The 25,941-nt window shown below is 40.9% G+C and overlaps 4 protein-coding genes across 13 annotated transcripts; 2 read left to right on the top strand and 2 right to left on the bottom strand.

The window, feature by feature from the left end:
• Positions 1-142: 142 nt before the first annotated feature.
• Positions 143-9,593, top strand: LOC5512102. Its single transcript, XM_048732110.1, has 13 exons — positions 143-341; positions 575-613; positions 728-830; positions 5,154-5,247; positions 5,493-5,627; positions 5,856-5,924; positions 6,148-6,871; positions 7,139-7,601; positions 7,904-7,955; positions 8,028-8,151; positions 8,362-8,555; positions 8,742-8,810; positions 9,109-9,593. Exons 1-13 carry the CDS (start codon positions 285-287, stop codon positions 9,473-9,475), a joined length of 2,490 nt encoding a protein of 829 aa, XP_048588067.1. The 5' UTR covers positions 143-284; the 3' UTR covers positions 9,476-9,593.
• Positions 9,594-10,149: 556 nt separating this feature from the next.
• On the bottom strand, positions 10,150-17,787 carry LOC5499447 (P2X purinoceptor 7). Its single transcript, XM_048732109.1, has 2 exons — positions 17,665-17,787; positions 10,150-10,794 (listed from the first exon to the last, which is right to left on the bottom strand). The coding sequence occupies exon 2, from the start codon at positions 10,717-10,719 to the stop codon at positions 10,204-10,206; it is 516 nt and encodes a 171-aa protein (XP_048588066.1). The 5' UTR covers positions 10,720-10,794; positions 17,665-17,787; the 3' UTR covers positions 10,150-10,203.
• Positions 10,780-16,069, top strand: LOC116609178. The gene is made up of 3 exons (XM_048732096.1): positions 10,780-11,462; positions 13,070-13,590; positions 14,045-16,069. The coding sequence occupies exons 2-3, from the start codon at positions 13,469-13,471 to the stop codon at positions 15,447-15,449; spliced, it is 1,527 nt and encodes a 508-aa protein (XP_048588053.1). The 5' UTR covers positions 10,780-11,462; positions 13,070-13,468; the 3' UTR covers positions 15,450-16,069.
• On the bottom strand, positions 16,835-24,734 carry LOC5497629. Of its 10 annotated transcripts, none has more exons than XM_048732098.1 (13): positions 24,672-24,734; positions 22,423-24,422; positions 21,393-22,305; positions 21,216-21,306; positions 21,021-21,111; positions 20,737-20,822; positions 20,561-20,660; positions 20,140-20,219; positions 19,611-19,708; positions 19,394-19,530; positions 18,493-18,605; positions 17,964-18,115; positions 16,835-17,839 (listed from the first exon to the last, which is right to left on the bottom strand). In XM_048732098.1, exons 3-13 carry the CDS (start codon positions 21,607-21,609, stop codon positions 17,643-17,645), a joined length of 1,362 nt encoding a protein of 453 aa, XP_048588055.1. In that variant the 5' UTR covers positions 21,610-22,305; positions 22,423-24,422; positions 24,672-24,734; the 3' UTR covers positions 16,835-17,642. The 10 variants fall into 10 exon arrangements, with proteins under 10 accessions (XP_048588055.1, XP_048588056.1, XP_048588057.1 ...); XM_048732099.1 differs by lacking the exon at positions 24,672-24,734 and having other exon boundaries at positions 21,393-21,848; positions 22,156-22,305; positions 22,423-24,611; XM_048732100.1 differs by lacking the exon at positions 24,672-24,734 and having other exon boundaries at positions 18,493-18,602; positions 22,423-24,613.
• Positions 24,735-25,941: the final 1,207 nt, after the last annotated feature.

Genomic DNA, 25,941 nt, shown 5'->3' with positions numbered 1-25,941 from the left:
GTTCCGGCGCCAAGTTCCAAGATGGCGGAAAACTCGAGAAACTCTAGAAACCTGCTCCATCTGAACATTACCCCCTCCCCCCACCCTTCCTTGCACCGCTCTTTTTTGATAGGGGACTGGTACCTGTTTTCCTCCCCTCCATGGAATCATGGGAAGGTTCCGGCGCCAAGTTCCAAGATGGCGGAAAAACATCAAACAACAAAACACAAAACGATCTACAAAAGAAATGCATTGAGCATATTTTTGTAGTATTTAAATTATATCAGGTTATAAATCGCAAAAATATGGCTGGAGCGGGTCGAGATCTCTTTAAATGGAATAGGCAAACCAAGCCTTCTCCGGTAAGAAATGGTTGTTGATTTGACTCTTTAGTACACCTCTTTAATCGTATAACTCAGACTTCGAATGACTTTTTTATTCCCTGAAATAAAGTCACAACAAAAGATCATACCTTTAAACATTCCCTGTTTGATGGCTAAGTGCCTTTTCCTTATTATAATATAAGCCTTTTGCTAGTGCAGGCAAACATTGCTAGCTTAGTTTTTTTTTTACCCATGAATAATTATAATTTCAGAACTACAACAAGAATAGTAGTGTCCAGAGTTGGATAAAGGTAAATCCTTAGGTTATTATTATGCTGTAGTTAAACTGGATTATTTTTAAGCCTTACTTATATATTTTAACACGAATAAGCTATTGATTTGTTACATGATTTCTTTTTTTAAAGAATGTACAAAGAGCATCTGATAATGCAGCACGAGAGATGTTTGGAAATGATTTTCACAGAGTGCTTGATCAAGTTCATGTTGATGAAGATGCCTTGATGGAAGGTGACCTCAAATAAGTTGTTTGCTATTATCATTGACAGTGCATGACATTTAGGCTGGTTGTAACTAGGACGCAAGCACAACAGACATAATGTTTCAATTCTCACTCAGAACACGGGCCTAAGGGAACACAAGTGTTGGGCTTGAATTTTTTTTTTTTTTTTTTTTTTGGTTTGGATCGGGTATTCGTACCAAGACGTAGGGGCCTAAAGTGGTGTGGTAGTGAGGTGGGTGTGATCATATGGTATGGTGATGTTGGAGGGTGGTGGTGAAGGATGACTAGTAAGGTAGTGTAGATCGGAGATGTTAGTAATGTAACTACGGCGAAAAGGTGGATAGGATCGACTAGTAGGTGGTGGAGGGTGGTGAAAAGATAAAGTGGGACTATAGAATAGGTTGTGGTAGTGTGTGGCGGGTAGGTGAAAAAGAAAAAAAAAAAGAAAAAATAAAAAATAATAATAATAATATGGTGTGGTATGGAGATGGCTTATGGCTGTGTTGGTGAGGGAAAATTGGTACGGTGCACAGGCAAGAGCGGCGGTGAGGGAGATGTGGAGTAGATAAGGCTTATAATTTAGCGTGATGGGTCTGTGTGTTTTAAAATGGTAGTGGTGCGGAGGTCGATTTAAAATTTGTGAGGTTATGGTGTAAATGTGGGTGATAATGTATCTTTATGATGTTAGGTGATTGTAAGGTGTTGGTTTGTGGGTAGGTAGGGTGGGTCATAGGGTGTGGTCGTTTGTAGTTGGATTTTGTGTTGTGGGGTAAATGTTTGTATGGTTGGGGAGGGGGCTGTATGTAGGTGTTTGTAGGGGGGGGGGAGATTGGTTGTGGGGTAGTGTCTGGTGTAGGGTGTGGCTGGTTGGTGTTTTGTGGGTTGGTTGATATAGTCGTGGGATGCTATGGTGTGTATGTAGTAGGCTATGTGTGGAGGGGTAGATGTGTGTGTGGTGGGAGGGGGGTTGGGCTGTATGTAGGGTGTGGTGTTGGAGGGAGCGCTGGTTGTAGGACTAGTGGCTGCTGTAGGGTGTGGTTGGTTTAGTGTGTTGTAGGGTGATTAGTGTTGTGGCCATGGGGGGGGTGTGTGGTTTTGGTGTTGGCAGGGGTCTGGCTTGTGTAGGGTGTGTTAGGTGTGTATATTTTAGGTGAGAATGTAGGAGAGTGTGAGGGGGGGGGAAGGAAGTGTATGTGTGGGTGTGTGGGGCATAGGTGGATGTTGGTGTTGTGTTGGGGCTTGGAATAATCGTGGTGGGTTGCATGATGGCGTGGTTTGGGTAAAGTGGGTATGGGGGTGTTTGTGGGGTGAGGGATGAGGGGGTGCTTGTTGTGGGGTAGGTGGGTGGTTGGGTGCGGGTTATTTGAGTATGGCGGTACTTGAGTGGTTAGCTAGGTATGAGGGGGGAGAGAAAGTGGGTTGTGACATGAATAGAGCTGGGTGGTAGTAGTGGGTAGGTATGTTGTGTGGTAAGGATAGAATAAGATTTAATTTGTGAGAGGGATATGGGTATGTATGTGTATGTACTATGTGTAGGAGGGAAGGTGGTTGTAGGTGGGGTGGTTGTGTGTTTTTTGGGTGTGTGGTGTTGGGGGAGTGGGATAGTGTGGGGGTCTGTATGCCTAGGGGTGGTGGTAGTGGCATGTTGGGGTGTAGTTGAGGTGTGTAGGTGGGGTAAGGGGTGTGGGGTACAGGTGAGGAGTGGTGTGAGGTGGGTATGGGAGGGTGTGGGTAGTAGGGCGCGTTTAGTGGTAGGTGTGGGGAGGAGGGCTGGGCGGTGAGGTGTGGTGGGAGGGGGTGCAGTGTGGTGCAGTGGGGGTGTGGGTAGTAGGGGGTTTGGGGGGTGAGGTGTGTTAGTGTGGCTAGGTGTGGGAGTAGGTGGGAAGTGTGGCGGTGTGGTGGAGGGGATCGGGGAGCTCGGGGGGAACTGTAGTGTATTATGAGGTTGGTGGCTAGGGCTGGGTGGGGGGGAGATAGATAGTAGGGCAACGAGTTGCATAGGGGAGAGGTCGTCAAGAGAATTATGGTTAGGAGATGTTGTGTGAGGGGGTGAGGCATGTTGGAGTGAAATATCATGTTCAATGTGGGAGGGGTCTGTATGAAAAGGGGTGTTGGGTGTTGAGGTGTTAGAGTAAAGTGTGGGTGGATTGGGTTGTGGCAGTAGTGGTTAACACGTGTGGGCGTACAATAGGTACTGTTGTGCCATAGCGACGGCGGGTGGAGGCTGTGGAGAGATTATAATGATGAGTGTAAGCAATGTGGGAGGGAGGGGGGTTGTGTGTTGTTATCAGAGGAAAAGTGGAAAGGAGGTAAGGTGTGGGAGGGGGTACGTCTTGGGATCACAGATTGAGATACAGCACTTTCCCCGTATGGTACATAACGTTTTGGTTTGGATCGGGTATTCGTACCAAGACGTAGGGGCCTAAAGTGGTGTGGTAGTGAGGTGGGTGTAATCGTATGGTATGGTGATGTTGGAGGGTGATGGTGAGGGATGGCTAGTAAGGTAATGTGGAGTGGAGATGGTAGTAATGTAATTACGGTGGGGAGGTGGATAGGTTAGACTAGTAGGTGGTGGAGGGTGGTTAAAAGATAAAGTGGGACTTTAGAATAGGTTGTGGTAGTGTGGTTGGTAGGTGAAATAATAATAATAATAGTAATAATAATATGGTGTGGTAGGGAGATGGTTAATGGCTGTGTTGGTGGTGAAAAAAAATTTTTGGTACGGTGTATAGGTGAGAGTGGTGGTGAGGGGGATGTGGAGTAGATAAGGCTTTTAATTTAGCTTGATGGGTCTATGTGATTTGAAATTGTGGTGGTGCGGAGGACGGTTTAAAATATATGAGGTTATGGTGTACATGTGGGTGATGATGTATCGTTATGATGTTAGGTGATCGTAAGGTGTTGGACTTTTTGGTTTGGGTCGGGTATTTGTACCAAGACGAAGGGGCCTAAAGTGGTGTGGCAGCGAGATGGGTGTGATCATGTGGTATGGCAATGTTGGAGGGTGATGGTGAAGGATGGCCAGCAAGGCAATGCAGAGCGGAGACGGCAGCAATGCAATCACGGTGAAGAGGTGGATAGGTTAGACCAGCAGGTGGTGGGGGGTGGTGAAATGATAAAGTGGGACTATAGAATAGGCCGTGGTAGTGTGTGGTGGGTAGGTGAAAAAGAAAAAATTAGTAATAATATGGTGTGGTATGGAGATGGCCAATGGCCGTGCCGGTGGGGGAAAATTGGTATGGTGCACAGGTAAGAGTGGCGGCGGGGGAGACGCGGAGCAGGCGTAGTTGTGGGAACCATAAGGCACGAAACAGTATATCATGACCATTACTATGACAATATGGAGTATGAATCTAATGCCTAAATGATGTAAAAAATGAACAGGAAATATGTCCAAAAGGTGTACAAAAAACCACCAAAAACAACAGAACAGCCTCCACCACAGCGAAAGTAATTGTAAAATAAATTGTAGCGCAGAAATATTATAAGAAATAATATTATGAGACTAAAGAAAACAAAGAAAACTAACTTTTCACGGTAAAGAATAGAACGGAAGTGACGTAGCACTTATGCATACCCGGTAAGTTAAAGCCGCATTGTCAGCAGTTTACTTCCGGTCGATTACGTAACAATTACCTGGTCCGACGGAAACCTCAAACGCCGCCATTGTAAAGGGGAGACAAAAGAATCTATTAGAATCGACGCTATTTAAGAGCCCATCTGATCTAAATTATCAGTCACAACCTCGAAGAAACTTCCAATTGACACATTGCTATTACCATTTTAAAATTATTTGCGCGTTTTTCGTAAAAAATCATGGCTTCAAGGAGCCCGGGTGCTCGCAGGAGACTCGGCGGTCGACCAATGCTTTCGCCAGAGCATCCAATGAAAAGAAAAAAAACATGGGAGCAGCAACACATACGCGTTCGATTGCTGAAAGATGTTTATAGCACATGGCAGGAGTTAAGAAAAGCGTCTGTTTACGCGAGCGACTCTGCTTTTGCCAGCCATTTGTTGTCCTTAGAGCTTCGGCGCCGGGAGAGGTGAGACAATCAGAGACAAAACTATATATCGCATTCTTTTCGAGAGGTTTTAGGTCGTTACTTTGCTTTGCTAAAGATGTTGTTTTCCTACTTCTTGTGTCTATTCTAGGTTTACAAAAACAACAACTGGCGGACTAAAACAAAAGGCAGCAGCCATACGAGTTGAGACTTTTACCGCGTTCTTGTCCTCCTAATGAGACTCTCTGAATCGATACCAGATGCTCATCTTAGTTTCTTACTTTTATTTGAAATATTTACTAATCATTTGTCTCTATGCTGTTCTATCAGAACCGCAAACTTCAACCCCAGTAGGAAAGCACCACAACAGAATGGCAGACCCAGAGATATCTCTTAGTGAAGCTGGCAGTGACCAGGGGGACAAGTAAGTTAATACACACTCTGTTAATGAAACTTACTCAAACGTGGATAAATCCCTATTCACTCACTATTTTAGAAATCATTTCCAATAGAAAAAATCACTAATTTCAATATATATCTTGAATTTCCTACTATCTGGAACTGCAGTGGTTTTTGCTTCATCATTTGTCATGACACATGACTTTCAATGACACTAAATGGCATTCAGCATCATGTTTAATAAGCCATTCTAATAAGTCCTTTGTGCAGTATTGTAGATATAACAGGCAGCACAATCTGCCGCCTTGGATATTCCATTGTGGATGGGGAAGTGGTGGTGGATCAGGAGCAAGAGGCAGAAGAGAGTGAGGAGAGCTACTCGAGTCAGAGTGACGATGACCTTGAGTAAGCATGATCTTACACACACTGCTGTTTCCTTTACACACACTGCTACTTATTTTACACACCCTGCTGCTTCCTTTACACACACTGCTTCTTACCTTACACACCCTGCTACTTCCTTTACACACCCTGCTACTTCCTTTACACACCCTGCTACTTCCATTACACAGATCCTGTATATACCCATCCAGATCCTCTATGATGTGTTGAAATTTTTTTCTATTTTTGCAGTGAATCAATAAAGACTGCTCTTGAACTATTGAATACTGATTTGGATATGTCTGATGATGAGAGTGAAATGTAAGTATTTCAGAAGAAACATACAGTACTTGCTTCTATTACAGCCATCAAAACACTATTTAAAAGTGTAATAGTGTCATAAGAAAGTACTTAAGTGCAATTGAGTGATGTGAGTGATAAGAAAAAGGGTGCTTGAAGGTCAAATTGTGTTCCCCAGTTAAAGGGTTTATTGCAAAATTACTATAATATTATTAACAATATGTTGCATGTGCTTGTTCAACAGTGATGATATCTCAGAAATGTGTATAGAGGAGGATGAGTTAGAAATTGAGTCACCCACAACCACATCAATGCTATCTGTATCAGAGATAGCAACACCAGATCAACCAAAGGCCATTCAACCTGAGACACCAAAGGACACCCCATCAATGCTACCTGTACCAGAGATTGCAACACCAGCACAGCAACCTGAGACACCAAAGGACATCCCATCAATGGTACCTGTACCAGAGATTGCAACATCACAGCAACCTGAGACCATCCAACCTGAGACACCAAAGGACATCCCATCAATGGTACCTGTACCAGAGATTGCAACACCACAGCAACCTGAGACCATCCAACCTGAGACACCAAAGGACATCCCATCAATGGCACCTGTACCAGAGATTGCAACATCACAGCAACCTGAGACCATCCAACCTGACGAACCTGAGCAACCTGGCATCCACCTGAAACCAGAATGTTTTCTCAGGGAGAAGCAGATAAATTTTTTCAGGGAGGAATTAAGGATGGTGCAAAGCACAAAAGTGTTGTGTTCCCTGGATCTCCTGGCTGACGAATTCAGAAAGAGATGTGGACAGCCAGGGTGCACTGAGAAACCAACAGTGAAACATGTGATTAATGGAGTAGGCGCCACCTTTATTTCAGTCTGCAGTATGGGCCACCAGGGGCGTTTTACTACAACAGAGTTTGATGGAAATGGAATGTCAGTAAATAATTTACAGGTTAGTAGGCATATATATTTTCTTTTAATGTTAGACCTTGTTTATATGCCTCATTTCCCAGATCATAGAGTAAACTTGTATTCCAAAGTTGTCCCCAATATCCTTTGGCTGGTGGTTGGTTTAGCTTGCTAAATAAAGTAGAATGTAAATTTTGATATAGAAGTACAAGGAATGTTGGATTTACAGGCTGTTATCCAAGTGTAAACTTAACATCACATGCCTCTCATTGGTGCATTTCATTACTTAATATACGATTCTCATTTTAAGGTTGCAGCAGCTTTACTTCTCTCTGGCAACAACTTCGCGAAAATTGAAAAATTTTCCAAATTCCTTGGCCTTTCCTTCATCTCAGCAAGCACGTTCTACAGGGTCCAGCGCCTGTATGCTATTCCCACCATCAATGAATGGTGGGAATGGATGAGGGAAACAATAATCAACACCTTGCAAGAACAGGATGTTGTCCTCGCCGGGGATGGACAATGCGACTCGCAGGGATTTTCCGCGAAGAACCTGTGCTATTTTCTTATGGAAATAGTGACTGGTTACATTCTTGAAGTGGAAATAATGGACAAGCGCCATGTAAATATGAAATCTGCAACCATGGAGAGGAAGGCATTAGATAATGCTCTCTCTAGGGTGAAGAAAGTGCTGTCAGTGACAGAAGTCTGCACGGATGCCTCATCTTCAATCAAGAAAATGATAGGTATACACATGTTTTATTTTAAAAGGTGTCTTAGATAATTGGTAAAAATATAATAATTACATTTTGTTTTGGTTATTTTCACCAAAACTGTTACGTGTTCCCCTGCCATTTTGAAGCTGAAAACCAACAATATGTTTACCCAATAGTATTTTTTTTACTTATTTTTTTTTACTTATGAGTAACTTTTTGTTTTCCTTGATGCATTTTATTGAGTAAGAATTACAACATTTATATTGACCTATTGCCCTGATACCAAGTGGCAATGGAATGCTTACATGGGTGGTTGTGAAATATCTTACTGGAGCTTTTTTTTAGCTGAGGAATTCAAGGGGATGTGTGGCACAAGGCAAAAAGTATAAGGAAATGCCTTCTCAAGGTGCAGTAAATGATTATTATCTTTTGTACCTCAATAAATAAAATAAATATACATAAGCTAATATGGGAATTATTCAGCAACACCAGGGAGAATGGAAAGGTGGGTAAGTGGACGGACCATATCATCAGGCACTTTTGGCACTGCTGCAGCGTCTGCGGGGAAGGCACATCCACAGATGAGGAGGCTCTTGAGAGGCTTAAGGTAAGATAAAATAGCATGTTCTCATCTAACACAGAGCACACCCTTGTAGAAACATAAAATAATTCACTATACCTTCCAAGGCCCAAAAATATGGAACTCTCCCCCATTATCTGTTATGTCCCTGTTTAATAGAAGGCATAGACTTACAAACCTCTCAAGCAAATTATAAAATTAAATCATGTATCAAGTATCAATATTTTTAAATTACAGAACCAATGGATCAGTCTTCTTCACCATGTGTGCAACACCCATGAATGGCCAACTGGCAAATGCCACCATGGAGATTTGCCTGATGAGCATGAACTCCCTTGGTTTGACAGGCGTGACAAAGACTTCCAAGCTCTCCAGAAAGTCATCCTTGAACCATCGTTGCTTGACAGTTTCAAGTCATATGTTCGTTTCAGGTAACACTTATTTTCTATAATCAGAGACAATACATGGAATAGTCAAGATCTATTTTTGTCTAGGTTTACAGATTTTCCTATTCAATATTTCTGTATAGATTGTTTACAGGCTAGAGCTGCAATACAAACAGTAGTTTGTAGTCATTATAATCTTTTCTTCATAATAGTTTTTTTTTTATTCTACAGACACACCGGTGCCCTAGAATGTGCAAACAGCCTATCACTGGCATATGCTCCCAAACGGTGTGCTTTCTCGTAAGTATACTTGATCTGTTTTATTTTCCTTAAATTTTTTGTCAAGATTAGTGGCCATAAAGTCTGTAGAAACAACATACTGTGAAGCAGTTATCTAAATACCATGTGGATCAATCAGAAAATAATAATAATAATAATGATAATAATAATAATAATAATAATAATATACCAAAATCATTAGAGTAAATAAACTTTGTATTCTGAATAGATATTACATCTAGAAGATTCAAATTCATACCTATAATTTTAAAAGGGATTTAGTCACAGTTACATTAAAAATTTGTTTTATCTGTTATAGGTATGAAGCATATAAGGCCCGAAAGCAGCCTTCTGCAATTGATTGGAACTTCCACCAAGGTAGAGAGAAAGCAGTCAATAATGAGGGGGAGCAGATGGTATCAAGAAAATACAATAGACGCACTAAAGAGTGGAATTTGAGAATAATCAAAGTAGGCAAGACTTATGACTACATCCCAATGCTGATGGCCATGATTCTCCGAAAACGATTCACTGACATTGATGGAATTACCCGGCATGTTAGTTTAGCTGAAGATGACCCTGCCCGAATCCAACCAACCCTTGCAATGGCCAAGCCTGTTAGCTCTCGTGAACTGTTTCAAGCACACCAGTCGAGGTTCAGACCTCCTAGCACGGAAAATGAGTGATGGAAACCAACTCATACACCACTTAAGGTTATTTTATTTGGTATTATATATATACATATATTCCATTTTTACAAGAGACATAATTTGTGATATATAAATAAACACTTTTGAACTGAAACCTTCAAAGTTTGTTTTGTTCTGACCAGAGCTGCTTAAAAACAATTGCCAAGCAATTCAGAGAAATTTTCAATAAAATGTTTTTTTTATTACCACTCAGTATACTCATTGTGGCAAATTATTTAAATTAGCTCTATTCCACTGTGTTGCATGGTGAAAACTAAAAGGCAGCTTAACCCAACAATTACTTTATATAACCCTGATGTTGAAGCATCAAAAATATATCTTGTTTAAATAACAGCTCTCAAATAGTCCGATTTATGTACTTTCTATTATATGGGCGAATTTCAATCAGCATAATTGCATACACCTAATAAAAAAAAACATTGTCAGTGCAAATGACAATTGGAGAATGGAAGTTTAAATCAAATGTACCATGGTCTAGTTATATTTCTACCACAGTCGAATACCAGTTTTTACCAAATACAGTATATGGATAATCCGTATTAAGGTAATGTTTGGCTCTGGTATTGCCAGATTTTTTTATGGCCTTTAATTTTGTAAATAATCAGGACCGAAAAGCACCTTTCAGTCATAGAACTGTCATTCGTCATTTGCACTGACATCTGTTTATCTGGTTTATCAAAAAGGGACGTTTATGCTAAACCTCTCTAGTTCTCTCTGAACCCCATGTAGATCCCAGTTTTAGTAGGATAATGATGTCTTATTTGCCATACAATGCACGAGGGGGGCACTCTTCTTCTTCCCTTGCCAAGGTACCCATGCTTGTCAAGGATGTAGTTCCTGTAGCCTGCCTTTCGAAACGCCCTTGCACTGCTGTCGTGCCGATCATTCCTAATATCTGCTGATGACCTGATACCAAGCGATAATACCTCTACATCCAGGCAGAGCTTGCCAAACCTTGCTTTCGTGGACTCACAATTTCTTTTACCACAGCAAACATTTTCAATTTGCTGTGGCATTTCACGGCAATTACCACATTTGCACCAGTCTGGTAGTGGTTCCCCTGGTGGTCTTGGTGCTGGTGTAATGCCAACAGCAGTGGGGCCCTGTGGGTGAGTGCTTGGCCCTGCGACATCCATTGGTTCCATTGCAAGGCCAAAATTTTCCTCCTCTCTGTCATTGTCATCATCCTCCATGACCAGAAGGGAGTCAATGAAGTCCATGCTTCCAACTCATCTTTGCAGGCTTTTTACACATAGGCTTTTGATTGTTTCAAAATCCAGTGTGTCTATAAATTCCTAAGTTAAAGAAAGTAAAATCAGCATCATCATCCCTGGTGGGAGAGATACACCTAATATTTTTTTGGTTATCAATTTCCTTTACCTTTTTATTGATTTTTTTGATATGCTAGTTAATAACTTGTCAACAGAAATGGTAAAACATGGATAAATGGAGTGTAGTTCAGGAGGAGACTAAAGCTTACGGATGATGTGAGATGGTTTGTTAGGGTTATTACACTAAAACAGCATTAAACAGCAGTGCCGTAACAGGCCTTAAAATATTGGGTCCAAAATCTTGAGACTCCCGCCTAATGCGGAAGAGTTGACAGGTATGCGACATGAATGCAAAAAAGCGAAGGACTAAAGCAAAGATTGTTCTTATCTTGTGTCAAATATACTTCAGTGGTTTATATCACGAGTATGAAAGTTGTGGTTGTTGTCCTAAACAGGACTTATTTTTGCAGAAATTTTGTCCAAGACAAAGTCTGGGTAACAGATCCTAGGTGGTACCCCTATACCCAAACAGGGGCTGCGTAATCCCCCCCCCTCGAGGAGAATTTTCAAGTATGGTCTCAGCTCACATTATATTATAATACAGTGATTGTATATAATTTCAGGTTGTAACATTTCTTCGCGAAGAAAGTCAAGCTGACGATTCTATAATCCAAAAATTTCTGTTGGAAAAGGTATGTTTACATTTTGTATAATAATGTGTAAAATTTTGATACAAAATATAATATATTCATATATATATAGCCTATTTCAGAAATTCTGTCCCAACTATATAAGTATATTGAGTTTCAATAATATGGTGCACTACACCCTGCAGTTATATTATTTCTATCTTTGTGAACTTTCATTAACCATTTCTAGCCATCTTGACTTAGCCAAAGTTGTTACTTTGCACAGAAAAATCAATTCTAAGTTGGCCAGGAAACGCAGCCAGCCATACTTATTTTTAAAGTTTGCTCCCAACAATTATAAAATAAAATCTTGCCTTCAACAAAAGCTTTTAACCGCACTTGTTTAAATATCACTGTAAAAGATTATCATTGTGACTATTTCTAGCTATTTCCAGCTATAGTTTGTCTTGATTCTCTAGGTAATATTTATTAGAAACAACAACGTTGTTTACAAGGTCCGAGCTGTGTCAGCCATTCTTTCATGAGTGCCTCCTATTCTAAGTGACGTCAAGTAAAACTACAAGAGACTGTCAATCAACTATCGTGACATAGTTTGTTGTTTTGTTGCAGCAGTAAAACCGTGTACTTTATCAGTCATAAAATGATGTTGACCATGTGGCTCAAAGCTTGTTCATTCATGAATTATTTGACAAATATCCATGGGTATTATTATTGGGTATCTTTTTTGTTAACGAGCAGCCGGCTGCCGGTGAAGTCGTCTGTTTTCATGTCTTTGCCGGCTCTTTTTTTCTGTATTTTCCTTTCATAATTTGGGGATGAAGGCTTTTTTTCGCCACCAAAATCTGGAAAGCCGGCAAAATCTAGCAGATTTAAAAAAGTTATTTTGAACCCTGGAATGTATAAAACTCCGTGCATTTTCGTAGATCCACTGCATGGATCCACTCCTTAGTTAAACTATCTTACATTTACATCAAAGTTTACTACTACTACATATGGATCGATTTCGTGAGACGCAAAACCGTCACAGTCAATTGTGCGCACTTCATTACTTTTAGAACCTCTACAAGCCTGCCGAGTTGCCCACTTTAGAATTGCTAAATTTAAGAAGGAACTTACATCTATGCCTACACATGAAGACATCTCGTTTTGAACTCATTGTCCCTGTCTCTACTTTTGCTTGGTGAACTACCTCTTTTACAAGGCATTCACCAAAGGACATTCTTCCCTTTTCCTCCAATTACATCTTCTATCATTCTCTCCCTGTTCATTGGCACTTCTTTTCAAAATGGTTTTATTGTGCATGTAAATTATTTGTTTTACATTTGGCATACAGCTAAAGCTAAGTTGCTGACAGTAGGGACACATATCAACTAACTTAAGGAACTCTCCACCTATGTTAGTCCTGTCAAGTTGAGCACTGTTTTGGCCCCCGGTGAGAGCTTTTACCCAAATATATATTATTATTTATCTAATACAGCTGTTATCTGTGTAGATCAGCCCCTTTGTGGAAAATACAGCAATTGTTTCTATAGGCATTTAAGTTTATTTTAGCCCTTGGGGGAGGGGTGAAACATAATGTTTAAAAATGGCATATGTCTAATAGTTTTCCTTAACTTTAACTCTCTTTAATAACCTTATTTTTGTTTCAGGTTGATGACAAAACTGTTACATTGCTAAGCCACGAGGATCTTAAGACTTTAGGTATTGACTGTCTTGGGGACAGATTATTAATCATTAACCATTTCAAAAACTCTGTTCGTGAAGAAAAATTGGAACGTGTGCGGTCCCTCTTAGATGCAAGCAAAAAAAGAAAGCAGAAAAGTACTAATAATGCCTCAACAAGTAAGAATGCTCCCACTCTGACGTACTACTTTGGGTGGAAGCACTGGAATGAGTCTAGAAAGGAGTATATCCAGAAAAAGACAAATAATGGTGGGGGATCCAGAGAGTGCAAATTACCAAGGAATGCTTCCAAAGAAGAATGTTTGTCGAAAGCGAAAGAGATTTTCTTTCCTGAGGGTGAGAGTCCGGAAGGCCGTCAAGAGCTTATGACTTTTAAGCTCACAGGAATTGAGAAGGAAATTGATGATGATTTCAAGTACGAAGACTACAAGAGAGACACGGGTCTTTCAAGGCCAAGGCTGTTCTTGTGCAGTCGTCGACGTATCAGGTGTGGCCTACAGTTTGAGAATAAATTAAAGCGGTGTTACAACCACAAATGCCATTTTTCATTCTTTTTAGATAATGATAATCTTTTGGGGTCGCGTGGTTCGATGGGTGCTCGGAATGCTTATTAGTTGTCAATCAAACGAAAAATGTTTATTACAGTGTCGTTTGACAAATGTCACAATTGTTCTATCATTCAAACCACCCCCGATTGACAGACTTTCCTAGCCAATTTAAATGAATGCGTTAGTGTCGACGTTGTAAGTGATTATTTATCATTGGCCATTGAAACGTTTACGGGACGTCGAAGCATTTGATTGGGTAACACCCTATGTTTAAGTACACTTTCAAGTAGAGTCAATTATGTTTTGTGTTTATATGACATGTTGGTTCCAAAGTACATCGTTTGTCGCGGGTTAGAAATATTCTTATGAAAAACATTTTCTCTGATTTTATAGCTGCGGCAAAGCAAACAACCTAGAAGACAGTGACAGTGACAGTGATCTTCTTAAATCAGTATTTGATAGTGGCTATGCAGACTCTGAAGCAGGACCTTCTTTTGAATTTGACAAGGCAGCTCTCGCGGACATACTAGGGACAAGTAGAGAAGACAACCAAAGTGAATTGATCGGCACATCTGAGGAGAGAAAAGCCAATTTCAAGGAACAGCTAGAACAGTTAGAGGAATCAAGCAAAATAGACAAGGAAAAAGATCGTCTTCGTCTAGAAGAAGAGCAGGAACTAACCAAGCAAGAAGAAATACGCCAAAAAAGAAGACGGCGAGTGCTTGATGAACCCGCCCCTGGGGATCAGTCGGTAGAGGTACGTATACGACATCCTCGCATGGGAGTCTTAAAGAGAAGGTTTTACTTACGATCAAGTGTACAAGCCGTCTATGATTGGGCAGGGTCGGTTAGTGCAACGCCTTTGTACTTTCAGCTATGCAAGTATCCAAACACTGTTATTTATCCTTCCGATGAAATATCACAAGCATGCAATGAAATCCTTAATGTGGTTTCAAGAGGACAGCCCGTGCCTCTTTCGGTCGAAGAGGATTCTGTGACCATCAATGACGGGCGAAAGCTCTACATCGATATCGATATGGATGACACAATACCAGATGCTCTTCATATCGGGCTATCTGATACACCACCACAAATGCTGTTGGAAGACGACGAACCAATGACGGAAGAAGAAGCCATTGCCCTTACCCATTACAACGTCTTAAACAAAAAAAGACAAGAAGAATTGACCAAGTACCTCAAAACAAATATTGTGGAAATAGATAAAGATCACATTGTTGAAGAGATTCTGAAACTATACAAAGACACGTCGCTACTGCAAAACTACTTAGAAATTGAATGTGGACTGACTGCCACAGGCGATGGAGTGCTCAGAGAAATGCTCACGAGTTTTTGGGAGAAATTCCTGATGCGAAATGGCGAAGGAAGTAGAGAAATACCCCTTCCACTTGACCCAAGCATTGCACGCGAAACGTATGAAATACTTGGAAGAATTTATCATCATGGATTTATGCTAACGGGAAGCTTTCCTGTTACAATTCCCAGGGCGTCTATCCATTACGCCCTGTTTGATTGCGTTAAGGATGAATGCCTTGAAGAGTCGTTCCTGAACACTCTCCCTGCCAAGCAACGCGAAACACTTTCCGCTGCTCTTTCCAGCAAATCAGCTGCATCATTCCCTGATAAAATTGTGTGCGATATTCTTGAAGATTATGGCAACATGAGATGGCCGTCCCAAGAGAACATATGTTCTATTGTCAAGGATGTTGCCGTACATGAGTTGGTTGCTAAGCCTGCAATGGCTTTGCAGCAGTTTCGAAGTGGAATGGGAGAGTTTTGAAAGGATGTGCCACCGCAGGAAATTGATGCAGTGTACAAGCTGTCTCAGCCAACCTCACGTAGAGTCAAGGCAGACCTTAGAGGTAATCCTCTAACCAAGAAGGAAGAGTCTGTACTGAGATGGCTGAAGTTGTTCATTGATGAGTGTGGCGATAAGATGCTACGGAGGTTTCTGGTTTTTTGCACGGCATCAGATAGCCTAGCGCCCGATAAAACTATTCAAGTTCGCTTCGAGTCAATGCCAAGTGCAGCAATCAGACCGAAGGCGCAGATATGTTTCCGAATCCTGATCCTGCCAACCAATTTCTGTGGCTATGCAGCATTTCAGGCCAACATGGACATATACCTGACTTACAGAGACGCATGGGAAATGAAAGACTATTAAAGTTGAACGGAATTCATATATATTTCTTACAGTTCTGTTTAGTTTAGTTTAGTTTATTGGCTTTGTCACACAAAAAAAAATACTACGGTTTACAATAGGAAATAAACAAAATAAAGAAAATAAGAAACAATGTGACGGGAGAAGAAAACAGGGCGTAAGCCCCAATTGAAATTCTTTCCCAACAAATTACAAACAATAAGAATTCTAAAACGAAAATAAAAATTGAATTACATAAATTTAAGATCTATGAAATTATGGAGGTTGGTAAAAGGCAAGTTTCTCTAAATAGTGAGTTGTCAGCAGATACCTGAAAGACGAAAACGTAGTGCAAGATTTCATAAGTGAAGGAAGACTATTCCAAAGTTTGACAGTTCTAGGGAAATACGAATTCCTGTAATAATTTTGGTTGTGAGTGGAAAAAAGGCGGTAATTGTTAGGATGGTAATTTCGAGTATTGTATCGGGACGTGGCTGGAGAGAGAAGGCTAGCTAAACTAATGCTCACGTCACCATTTTTTATTTTAAATAATAGAACTAGATCGGTTATGTCTCTTCGATATTCTAATGGGAGGAGCTTAAGAGTTTTCAGCCTTTCTGTGTATGAAACATCGGCGGGATAGTTCAAAATAAACTTGGATGCTCGACGCTGGACGTTCTCAATCAGAGCTTTGTGCTTGCCTGTCGAAGGCGACCAAATGCAAGAAGCATACTCCAGGTGGGGCCTAACAAGGGAGCAGCTGTCTTGTAGTTGGGTCGAGGATGTCAGAACAGACCCGCTTCACTAGTCCAAGCACCCTGTTTGCTTTTGAGCACATAGGCTGATGGATGGATGATGATTATGATGATGATGATGATGATGGATGATGGATGATGCTTTTGAAGTAGTTTTTTTTTGTTGTTGTTGGAAAGTCTGCCAGCAGGCCAAATGTGAACGACCACGTTCACATGACTTTGAAATAGCTTCGTCTATTACCTACGTCTATTGCATGACAGACAACAAGAGGATTTGTTATATATATTTGTTACAGTTATGAATGCCTCTGCCGTTCATTGAAATAGCTACGCACATGTCAAATAGCTACGTGTATCGTATGACTTAAAAACAAAACAGTGGGTGTTACTGACAAAAGAGAAGCTTATGTGCGAGCTTTACATCGTTACTTTTTTTAATAAAAATTTCATACATCATATTGGTACCCGGTTATTAAACATTCTTGCCCCCCCTCCCCCACACCCACACACACACATCTCTGATTTTTCCTTGAAAAACAATTTTCGCTTTTCTTCTAAGGTTTTCGAAATCCTCATGACATGCACGTCTTTAATTATGGTGGTGCAGCCCCCTTGACGCTGAACAACGGATTCCAGGGCTGTAGCGGAGAAGCACGTCAACGTAGTTTTTTGTAAAACCCCTTTTTTTCACATATCAAGGAAAATAGGCATCTGCGCTCAAAAACAAGGAATACCCGAGGTGTATAACCTCGATTAAGATGACAATGACAAATTATCGAGCGGGTGAAAATAACTCATACAGTTTTGCAATGATAAAACGACATGTTGTGTAATAGCTGCGCCCCCTCCCCCACCAAAAAAAAATGTGTGCCCCAGGTCTTATGAAAACCCACTTTTCCTTAATAGTATCGCGAAATGCAAGGGTGTTATTAGTACCATCTTACATTTCACGCTAAAAGGTAGGATTAAATATCATCCATCTTCATGACCTGTTCCTGTTTGTCTGACTGATATATCTAACGTTCCCTAAGATGTCGAGCGATGTTTGTCTAACGACAAGTTTATAACGAAGCTTCCGTTAAATGTATAAGATTACGTACAAATCTTCAGCTTCAACGACATCATTCGGCATTTGTAAATTGTGCTCTTCCATGAGCATCTTGAACATATCAGAGAATTCCTCTGTGCACCCAAATGCGTTTGGCTTCTTGCACAACTTTTCTGCTATAAAAGTGGCATCATCCAAGTCAATGCAACTTTTGTAATCTTGTGTACCTAGAGAAAAAGAACGATTCAAACTATCAGTTAAAAAAACTATCGAAGTTGATTGGCGAACCAGAAAGTGAAATTAGGAAAAGGTAAGTTATCGTATAGACCGTTATACGGTTTGTTACTTCAACTTGGAGTGATGGAAGATTGTACAATACATCCGGCCTTCCGGGTGGGGTTTCCTGATTGTGATAAGGTCTTATTCTGTGAGTGTTCCAATGCTTTACAACTTTGTCTAACTCATCTTGAATTAAACCCTGGTAACAGAACTTGAGGCTAGAGCTGATAAAAAAAACCCATAGTCAACGATCCTCTACACATAGAAATAGAGGAATTAAATAAATGAATTCGACATAGATGAAGAAACATAAAATGATAACGAAATGGATGAATAAAATTAAAAGCGGAGTTAAACTCGTTTTTTTTTCAGTCCCGTTAGGTCTATACAACTTGTTGGAAGCAACAGAGTCAGATTTAGTAGTTACACTCGAGAAGCAAGATAAAAAATGAAAACGCTTGCAATACAAAGGTCGAGGTTTGTGAAGTGCTCGATATGTATGGGAGAGGGATTGTTCAGAGTAGGAGAACATAAATACTGGTAGAGCATTATTGAGTTCACTTATATAGGGTTCTGGTTTGTTCCAACATACAGTACTTACCACTGCACCAAGTCGTTATCATCAAAAAGGCCCTTATCCCTCAAGTCCTTGAAATAGGTTATCCAGAAATCTGAATTACTTTTTCTTAACTGAGACCACCAAGCTTCGATCTGCTGTAATAAAATGTATATATATATATATATATAAAATGATGGTTGGAGGCTTTCATAGAAAGTGCTCAATACTCGAAAGTAGAGCGGTGTATAGTGTTGGTTTGAGAAAAATACAAACTACATAGGTTTCCCTACAGGCCTGTTTCGTGGTTGCCCACTCATCAGGGGATTTAATGAGAATATTCCTACCATCGTATATATACTATTAACATTGAAATTTACATAATAATAGACTGATAGTTTTAGCTAAGGCGGTAAGAGGAACAATAGCAAGTTACATTAAATATGCGGGGCGAAAACTAACAGTGCGGAACGTGTGAAAAATTGATAGCGCGAAAATTTAACGGTGACGGGATTAACAGTTCTAATTGTTTCGTAGCAGGGCTTTGTTTCTGTGGCGGCACGAGGACACGAGTTCATTGCGTTTATTTAGAGTTGATAGTTTAGGTTGGTAGATGATCGTCAGCTTTTCCTTGAGGCAGAGGTTGCAACGCTTAGTGGTACTGTTGTAGGCGGAGTGGGAAGAAAGAATGCGCCATGAAATAAAGTACTCAATCATGCTGTCCTTGAGAGTCCAGACGTGTTTGCTGAGTTCGGTGGAGTTTCTGTGTTTGGCGTGTCGGAATGATGCGGTGTGATATATATATACATATATATATATATATATATATATATATATATATATATATATATATATATATATATATATATATATATATATATATATATATATATATGTATGCTTGTCAAGAAAATTACGAATTAACTATGCTTTTTAAAATACGTACCTGATTTGCAACCGATGTTCCGTACTGAAAATTGCTAACTGCTGCTTCGTCATTCAGACCAAAATGAAGGAATACTTGCATCACCTCAATGTTAACATTTTCTGTTCCATTATCAGCTCTAATGCGCCTCGGCACTCCTAACAAAGTGAAGTGATTTTAATAAGATAAGTTCTAATTTAGGGATATAAAGGGGCCTGATAAATAATGTCTAACTTTCCTTTAATCATTCTAATGCAACCAGCGAAGTAGTCGGCCACTATAGCGGGGTCGTTGTTAGATGATGCCACCCTCAACCACATAATTCGTCTGGAGTACCTAATATGAAAATAATTTTTACGATTACTAGAGGCTGCTGTCATACAGTACGAACAAACTTTCCTCAATCACCCCTGGTTTTTGTCTGTAAACTCAAAACTGGTAGGTCCCGACCGATCCACACTGGACACACCGGACACTTTCGCTCTTTCTCCTAGCCTTGTTTCGCCCCATGACAGGTAAACCGGAATCCGGAATCCATGAAAAAATGAGACTTGGAATCCGGAATCAATGCTACTGTAATCCAGAATCCACACACTAGGATCCGGAATACAAGACTTAAGCTATGAAATCCGGAATACAAGAATCCTGGACAACAAAAATGGAATCTTGAATCCACGGGAAAAAACCCACATGGAATCCGCAATCCTAGGATTCGGTATCCAGAACCCTATTGGAGAACCTGTCAGGGGCGACTTGTTTCAACTTACCCGTCAATGCAACCATGGATGCAAAATCCAAACGGCTTCAGCTTATCGTACCCATCTATATGCCAAGAGTAGTTCGGACCCTGAAATATTGAAAAAATATTTTTTAGTCTATTAACGTGTTCATATCATAGTGCTGGTTTATAAGAAAATTTTGAAAAGTCATTGCCGTTTGGGGCTCTGTCTATGGGCAGATTTGACAGATTTCGCCGGCAACTCGATGCATTGCCGCATAGAACCCTTTCCGATGACTAGTCACTCTGTTTTATGTTGTTCTTCTGAAACCCAAAAAGTCAATATCCTGAAATGTTGTAGAGCTTAGCAGTTTCAGGATCCCTGTTTTACAAGGTTTAATTATAGTGTATGATCTCGAATGATCGGAGATCGACCCGTTGTTATGATCGCGTTTCTATTTCGTACTTACTTGCGAGCGGTAGGTCCGTCTTAACAGTCTGTGAGATTTCCTGCGTTCTGTACCTTCTGGGTCAAGCGTTCTCAACGCAATCCGTACAGTTTCTCTGAAAGTGCATGGATAACATCTTTCAAATTTTGTTACTAATTTTAGTGCTTATTTTTACGGTGCGCAATTGCTGTACATACCTATTAATTTGTAGATGGTAATCATTTCGCAGTCTCTGGTGCATTTGTCTGTAACCAATGCAGTTTCCACTTCCGAATAGCTCATTCTGTATAGATAAATATATAATGTTATTAAACGAAGGATTCCATATTGCATTGTTCTTTGTACATGATCTCAGGTAGGTTTTAGCATTTGGATACGCAGACATATCTCAAAGGGTGCAAAATAGCTAATTTTAGATAAAAAAAAACATCAAGGCCAAGCTTAGAGGCTATATTTTTTTTTAGTTTTTGCATCTCCTTACCTCTATCATGCCTATGACTGTTGCGAGGTCAGGTACCCCTTCCCTCCTCTTAAGGTTCATCTTACGTAGAAGTCGTTTCAAATGTCGGAGGCTTAGCATTGTTAAAAAAAGTTTGCCAATCGCATTAGCAACTGTAGCAAGAGGCGTTCTTATAAATCACAATATTCACTATAACATTAAAAAGCATGAACTCACCTCAGGGTCTCGCCATGATGGACATACAATAGAGCTAACATTTCCTTGTATTCAAAACCTAAATGAAAGTACTTCTTAACAAGATCATTTCCTACCAACTGCTGTCAAGGAAAGCAATTTTCAGCGCCTATACAATGCAAAATATTAAAGAAAAACAATTACAAGACAAAAAGATACGGGAAAGTCCCTGTTCATTAGCAAATGCTGGCAGATAATACGACATGGCAATGACTCTTCTAGGGAAGGCTCCAAATGATCCACGTGTTCGTACACATATCATATCTGACATCTTGCATCTGACATCTTGCATCTGACATCGTGCATCTGACATCGTGCATCTGACATCTTGCATCTGACATCTTGCATCTGACATCTTGCATCTGACATCTTGCATCTGACATCTTGCATCTTACATGTGATAATATCTTGCATCTGACATGGCCCCTATGGGCTTCCGTACCGCTGACCAACACGACACGTGCTTTTATCTGATGTCATCTTGCACCTGACATCTTGCATCGGACATCTAATATCTTGCATCTGACATCTTGCATCTAACATCTTGCATCTAACATCTTGCTTCTGACATCTTGCTTGCATCTGACGTCTTGCATCTGACATGGCCCCTATGGGCTTCCGTATGAAACACAGGGGTAACGTATGGTTTTAGAATTTTCAATATCTTCCGACAAAATTAAAAGAGTAAATAAGTCAATGGAATGAATATGGTATGTATTGGAGTATTGTGCTTTCTATTTTGATCACCGACGTTGGAATCCAGCCAAGATAAAAGTGTATTTTTGTAAGAAGCGTGGCCTTGCAAAGTATCGAAAGGTCACAAGCGAAGCTGTCTACTCTCCTTAACTTTTCGAACAACAATTCCAGGGGAGGAAAATAGCAAAACTTTCGTCGTGTGTTTTAGTAAATAATAATTGCTTACCTTATTTTGGCACGGCTTTGATCGTGTACCGCACTTACAAGAGGAGTTGCAGTGTTTATTTGCGCCTTTACATGGGCAACCTCGAGCTCTCGCTCCGTCCTCAACACGCTTGCGAGAGCAAGTGCTCTTGCAATTACAAGATGTACGTGCCTGCAATATAGAATTATTATCATTAGAAAAACTAGTGATCCTACTTCTTTTACACGAAAACAAGAAATGCACTTTTACCGCTCTGCTCTCTGAACGTGAGAAATTCTCATTTCTTACCTGTACGCTTTGTCCATCAGAAGTCCTTCTTTCGATCTCCTCCTCTATGCTTTCCTCCATTTTCTAAGCCAACCTCTTTTTAGTTCAATAATTCCGTCTTATTTTAAAAACCTACGAAATAACGCGGGAAAACAGCCGGCGCCGTAACCTCTCAAGACCTCACGCATTGAGTGTTTTGATGGGTTTATTCATTGTTCTGGTCCAACGCACACACTTCGATTGTTATGCTAATTACTCAACGGTAGCCTCGACTGCGCATGCGGAACTGCTGACAATGCGGCTTTAATTATGCGACCAAATTTAGAAAGAACGAACTCTTTGACACAAGCCGATGCGTTACCATGAAAGAGATAAGTTCACGTAAATGATGCGAATCTGCACGGGAAATATGTGTATTGATGGAGTAACATGAAAGAAAAAGGGCTCTAACAGCGATGGCAAAAGGTTAGAGTGTTAAATGAGGTCGTACGTGTTATAGGAACGGAGACAACTGCTTGTTTAAACCCGAGCGACCTCGTGTCTGACCCGATGAGTAAACTGTTAGTGAAGCAATTCACAAAGCAGAAACTAGCTTGAAGTTGTGTATAAGAACAAAATCATTCTCCAGAAAAGAATGCAAAACAGATCTAACAGATCTCCCCCACTCATAATGAGGTCGTACGCGCCACAGGAACGGAGACAACTGCCTGCTATAACTCGAGTGTCCTCGTGCATGATCCGATGAATAAATTGTTAGTGAAGCAATTCACAAAGCGGAAACCAGCCTGAAGTTGTGTATCGGAACAAAATCATTCTACAGAAAAGAATGTAAAACAAATCTCAAATGATTGTAACAAACGGAGAAGTTATACTGTCAGGTTATGTTCTGGTGGTTAAGATTATGGGTTATGAGACGACGGGTTAAGGTTGTTATAAGAGATGGGGTTGATAATAAAACGACACGAGAGCTATGAATAAAGGGTTTTTTTTGTTTAGTGGAGAAGGTAGTTAGTAAATATGGTATTATGTGGAGATTGAAACAGCCAAAATCGGAAGCTTGTGGCGAGCGTCGTGCAGCGGATGCGAAGAGGTGATGGCGGCATTAGTAAAATCTGATAAAGGGGGATAATGTGAGTGTGAACAGAATGATAAGCAGGGATATTGTGAAAAGACTGTGTAGTGTTTTTGAGAAAGTGTGTTGTGTGTAGGGTGGGAAGGTAATGTGTAGGATAAGAGAAAGAAAAGTGTTTGGATTGTAGGGAGGAAATGGTGAGCGGTAATGGGGAGGGTGAGGTATGTGTGGAGGTATGTATCTAATGAAGTGTGTAAATGGTATGACTGACAGGCGAAATTAAACAATAACAGAGACCGAATGAGTGTTGCGGAAACGCCGAGAAAAGATAAAAAATACTGTAGCGGTGAAAGGGGGTATTGCGGACAATGGAAAATGATGCTAGTAAAACGGCGAGAAGAAGATGAAGTAGGGGCGCTGGAGGCGACAAAGGGAGCGCGGTGAGAGTGGAGATGACGCTGAAACGTTAACAAGACAGGAAGGATAGTTTTCCCCAGATGAAGCGATAATCGGTGGTAAGAGATAAGGGGAAAAGGCAAAGGCACGAAGAAAACAACCGGCATGTATATGCAAAATGGACATAACAAAATAAACCAATAAGACAAAAGTGTGTAGGTCATTTCAAAGAGCTCTGCGAAATGTAGAACTAAAGGCATATAACGCCAACCAAGACTTCTCATCAGGGGGCGAGGTCTATTGGTTGGTCATATACGAACCTGGAGATAAAAGCGGGGAGACTTAGGGGAAAGCTAGGGGAAAAGCGGCGATGATGGTGGGAGTAAAAAGGGGAAAAAACTAGGGAGATGATTCGTATATGAAGCGTGTTTCGAATGATAAGGCCCTCATCACCCGCCCCTACACGCTCGTTAGTAATGCCTCTAGTGTAGCGTGGTGCATGCAATGGCCAAACCTGTGTAGCGCCTGGCTCCGGCTGAGTGCATGGCTTGGTCTGAAAAGTAAAAGGTAGCGCGCCGGGGAATGAGGTAAAGAGAAAAAAGTGGATAGAGGCTAAGATAGGAGGGGGAAGTGTGTAGTGGACAAAATGGTGCATGTGATGGTCCTGGTTAGTGGCTGTATGTGGTGGACTAAATGATAAATAAGTGTGGGAACTTATGCATGTAGCTGGAAGGGGAGAGAATACGGATGTCGTGATGTGGTGTGTAGTATATAGGATGTGTGGAAAGGAGGGTGTACATACCCGAGATGTGTATTGGCGGAGCTTAGATTGCGTGTCTTGGAGGTATTCCGTATTCAGCGAAGTGGGGGGTTATGAGGGGATTGCGCTCGTGGTTATACGAGTATTAGATGAAAATAGATATCGCTGTTTCCGGTTCCGGTTATTGTACATCCGGGTATTTATAAACTAGGTTGCGGTTTGGTTTACAAAATTGGCAAAATATGGCGGATGAATACAATGAATGGCTATATTATTGTACGGGAATATTTTTGAAGTGTTCTAGGCTAGATAGGATGACGGGGTGGCATACGCTGAGAGGATAGAGTGTTGGTGAGGAGCCAGGTGAGGATATTCAGGGCAGTAGCGTGTGTTACGTAGGAGTCTCGTGGAAGTTTTCCTACGGCCATTGTTGGGAAACTGTTGTTTTTGGTGGTTTTTTGTACACCTTTTGGACATATTTCCTGTTCATTTTTTACATCATTTAGGCATTAGATTCATACTCCATATTGTCATAGTAATGGTCATGATATACTGTTTCGTGCCTTATGGTTCCCACAACTACGCCTGCTCCGCGTCTCCCCCGCCGCCACTCTTACCTGTGCACCATACCAATTTTCCCCCACCGGCACGGCCATTGGCCATCTCCATACCACACCATATTATTACTAATTTTTTCTTTTTCACCTACCCACCACACACTACCACGGCCTATTCTATAGTCCCACTTTATCGTTTCACCACCCCCCACCACCTGCTGGTCTAACCTATCCACCTCTTCACCGTGATTGCATTGCTGCCGTCTCCGCTCTGCATTGCCTTGCTGGCCATCCTTCACCATCACCCTCCAACATTGCCATACCACATGATCACACCCATCTCGCTGCCACACCACTTTAGGCCCCTTCGTCTTGGTACAAATACCCGACCCAAACCAAAAAGTCCAACACCTTACGATCACCTAACATTATAACGATACATCATCACCCACATGTACACCATAACCTCATATATTTTAAACCGTCCTCCGCACCACCACAATTTCAAATCACATAGACCCATCAAGCTAAATTAAAAGCCTTATCTACTCCACATCCCCCTCACCACCACTCTCACCTATACACCGTACCGAAAAAATGTTTTCACCACCAACACAGCCATTAACCATCTCCCTACCACACCATATTATTATTACTATTATTATTATTATTATTTCACCTACCAACCACACTACCACAACCTATTCTAAAGTCCCACTTTATCTTTTAACCACCCTCCACCACCTACTAGTCTT

The sequence above is a fragment of the Nematostella vectensis genome, chromosome 9 (genome assembly GCF_932526225.1).
Source record: "Nematostella vectensis chromosome 9, jaNemVect1.1, whole genome shotgun sequence".
Classification (NCBI taxonomy): domain Eukaryota; kingdom Metazoa; phylum Cnidaria; class Anthozoa; order Actiniaria; family Edwardsiidae; genus Nematostella; species Nematostella vectensis.
Note: the sequence above shows the minus strand (reverse complement) of the source record. Positions and strands in the feature narration are given on the sequence as shown.

What these genes read in the sequence shown, in the direction of transcription:
- LOC5497629 (XM_048732098.1), bottom strand. Translation starts at nt 21,609, where the DNA reads ATGCAAGATGTCAGATGCAAGATGTCAGATGCAAGATGTCAGATGCAA. An exon ending in GACGGACCTACCGCTCGCAA is followed by an intron (nt 20,220 to 20,560) that starts GTAAGTACGAAA and finishes TCAATATTTCAG; the next exon opens with GGTCCGAACTACTCTTGGCA. An exon ending in CAATCTTCCATCACTCCAAG is followed by an intron (nt 17,840 to 17,963) that starts TTGAAGTAACAA and finishes CTTTTTCTCTAG; the next exon opens with GTACACAAGATTACAAAAGT.
- LOC116609178 (XM_048732096.1), top strand. Translation starts at nt 13,469, where the DNA reads ATGACTTTTAAGCTCACAGGAATTGAGAAGGAAATTGATGATGATTTC. An exon ending in TGCAGTCGTCGACGTATCAG is followed by an intron (nt 13,591 to 14,044) that starts GTGTGGCCTACA and finishes CTGATTTTATAG; the next exon opens with CTGCGGCAAAGCAAACAACC.
- LOC5499447 (XM_048732109.1), bottom strand. Translation starts at nt 10,719, where the DNA reads ATGGACTTCATTGACTCCCTTCTGGTCATGGAGGATGATGACAATGAC.
- LOC5512102 (XM_048732110.1), top strand. Translation starts at nt 285, where the DNA reads ATGGCTGGAGCGGGTCGAGATCTCTTTAAATGGAATAGGCAAACCAAG. An exon ending in GTGTCCAGAGTTGGATAAAG is followed by an intron (nt 614 to 727) that starts GTAAATCCTTAG and finishes CTTTTTTTAAAG; the next exon opens with AATGTACAAAGAGCATCTGA. An exon ending in TCTGATGATGAGAGTGAAAT is followed by an intron (nt 5,925 to 6,147) that starts GTAAGTATTTCA and finishes CTTGTTCAACAG; the next exon opens with TGATGATATCTCAGAAATGT.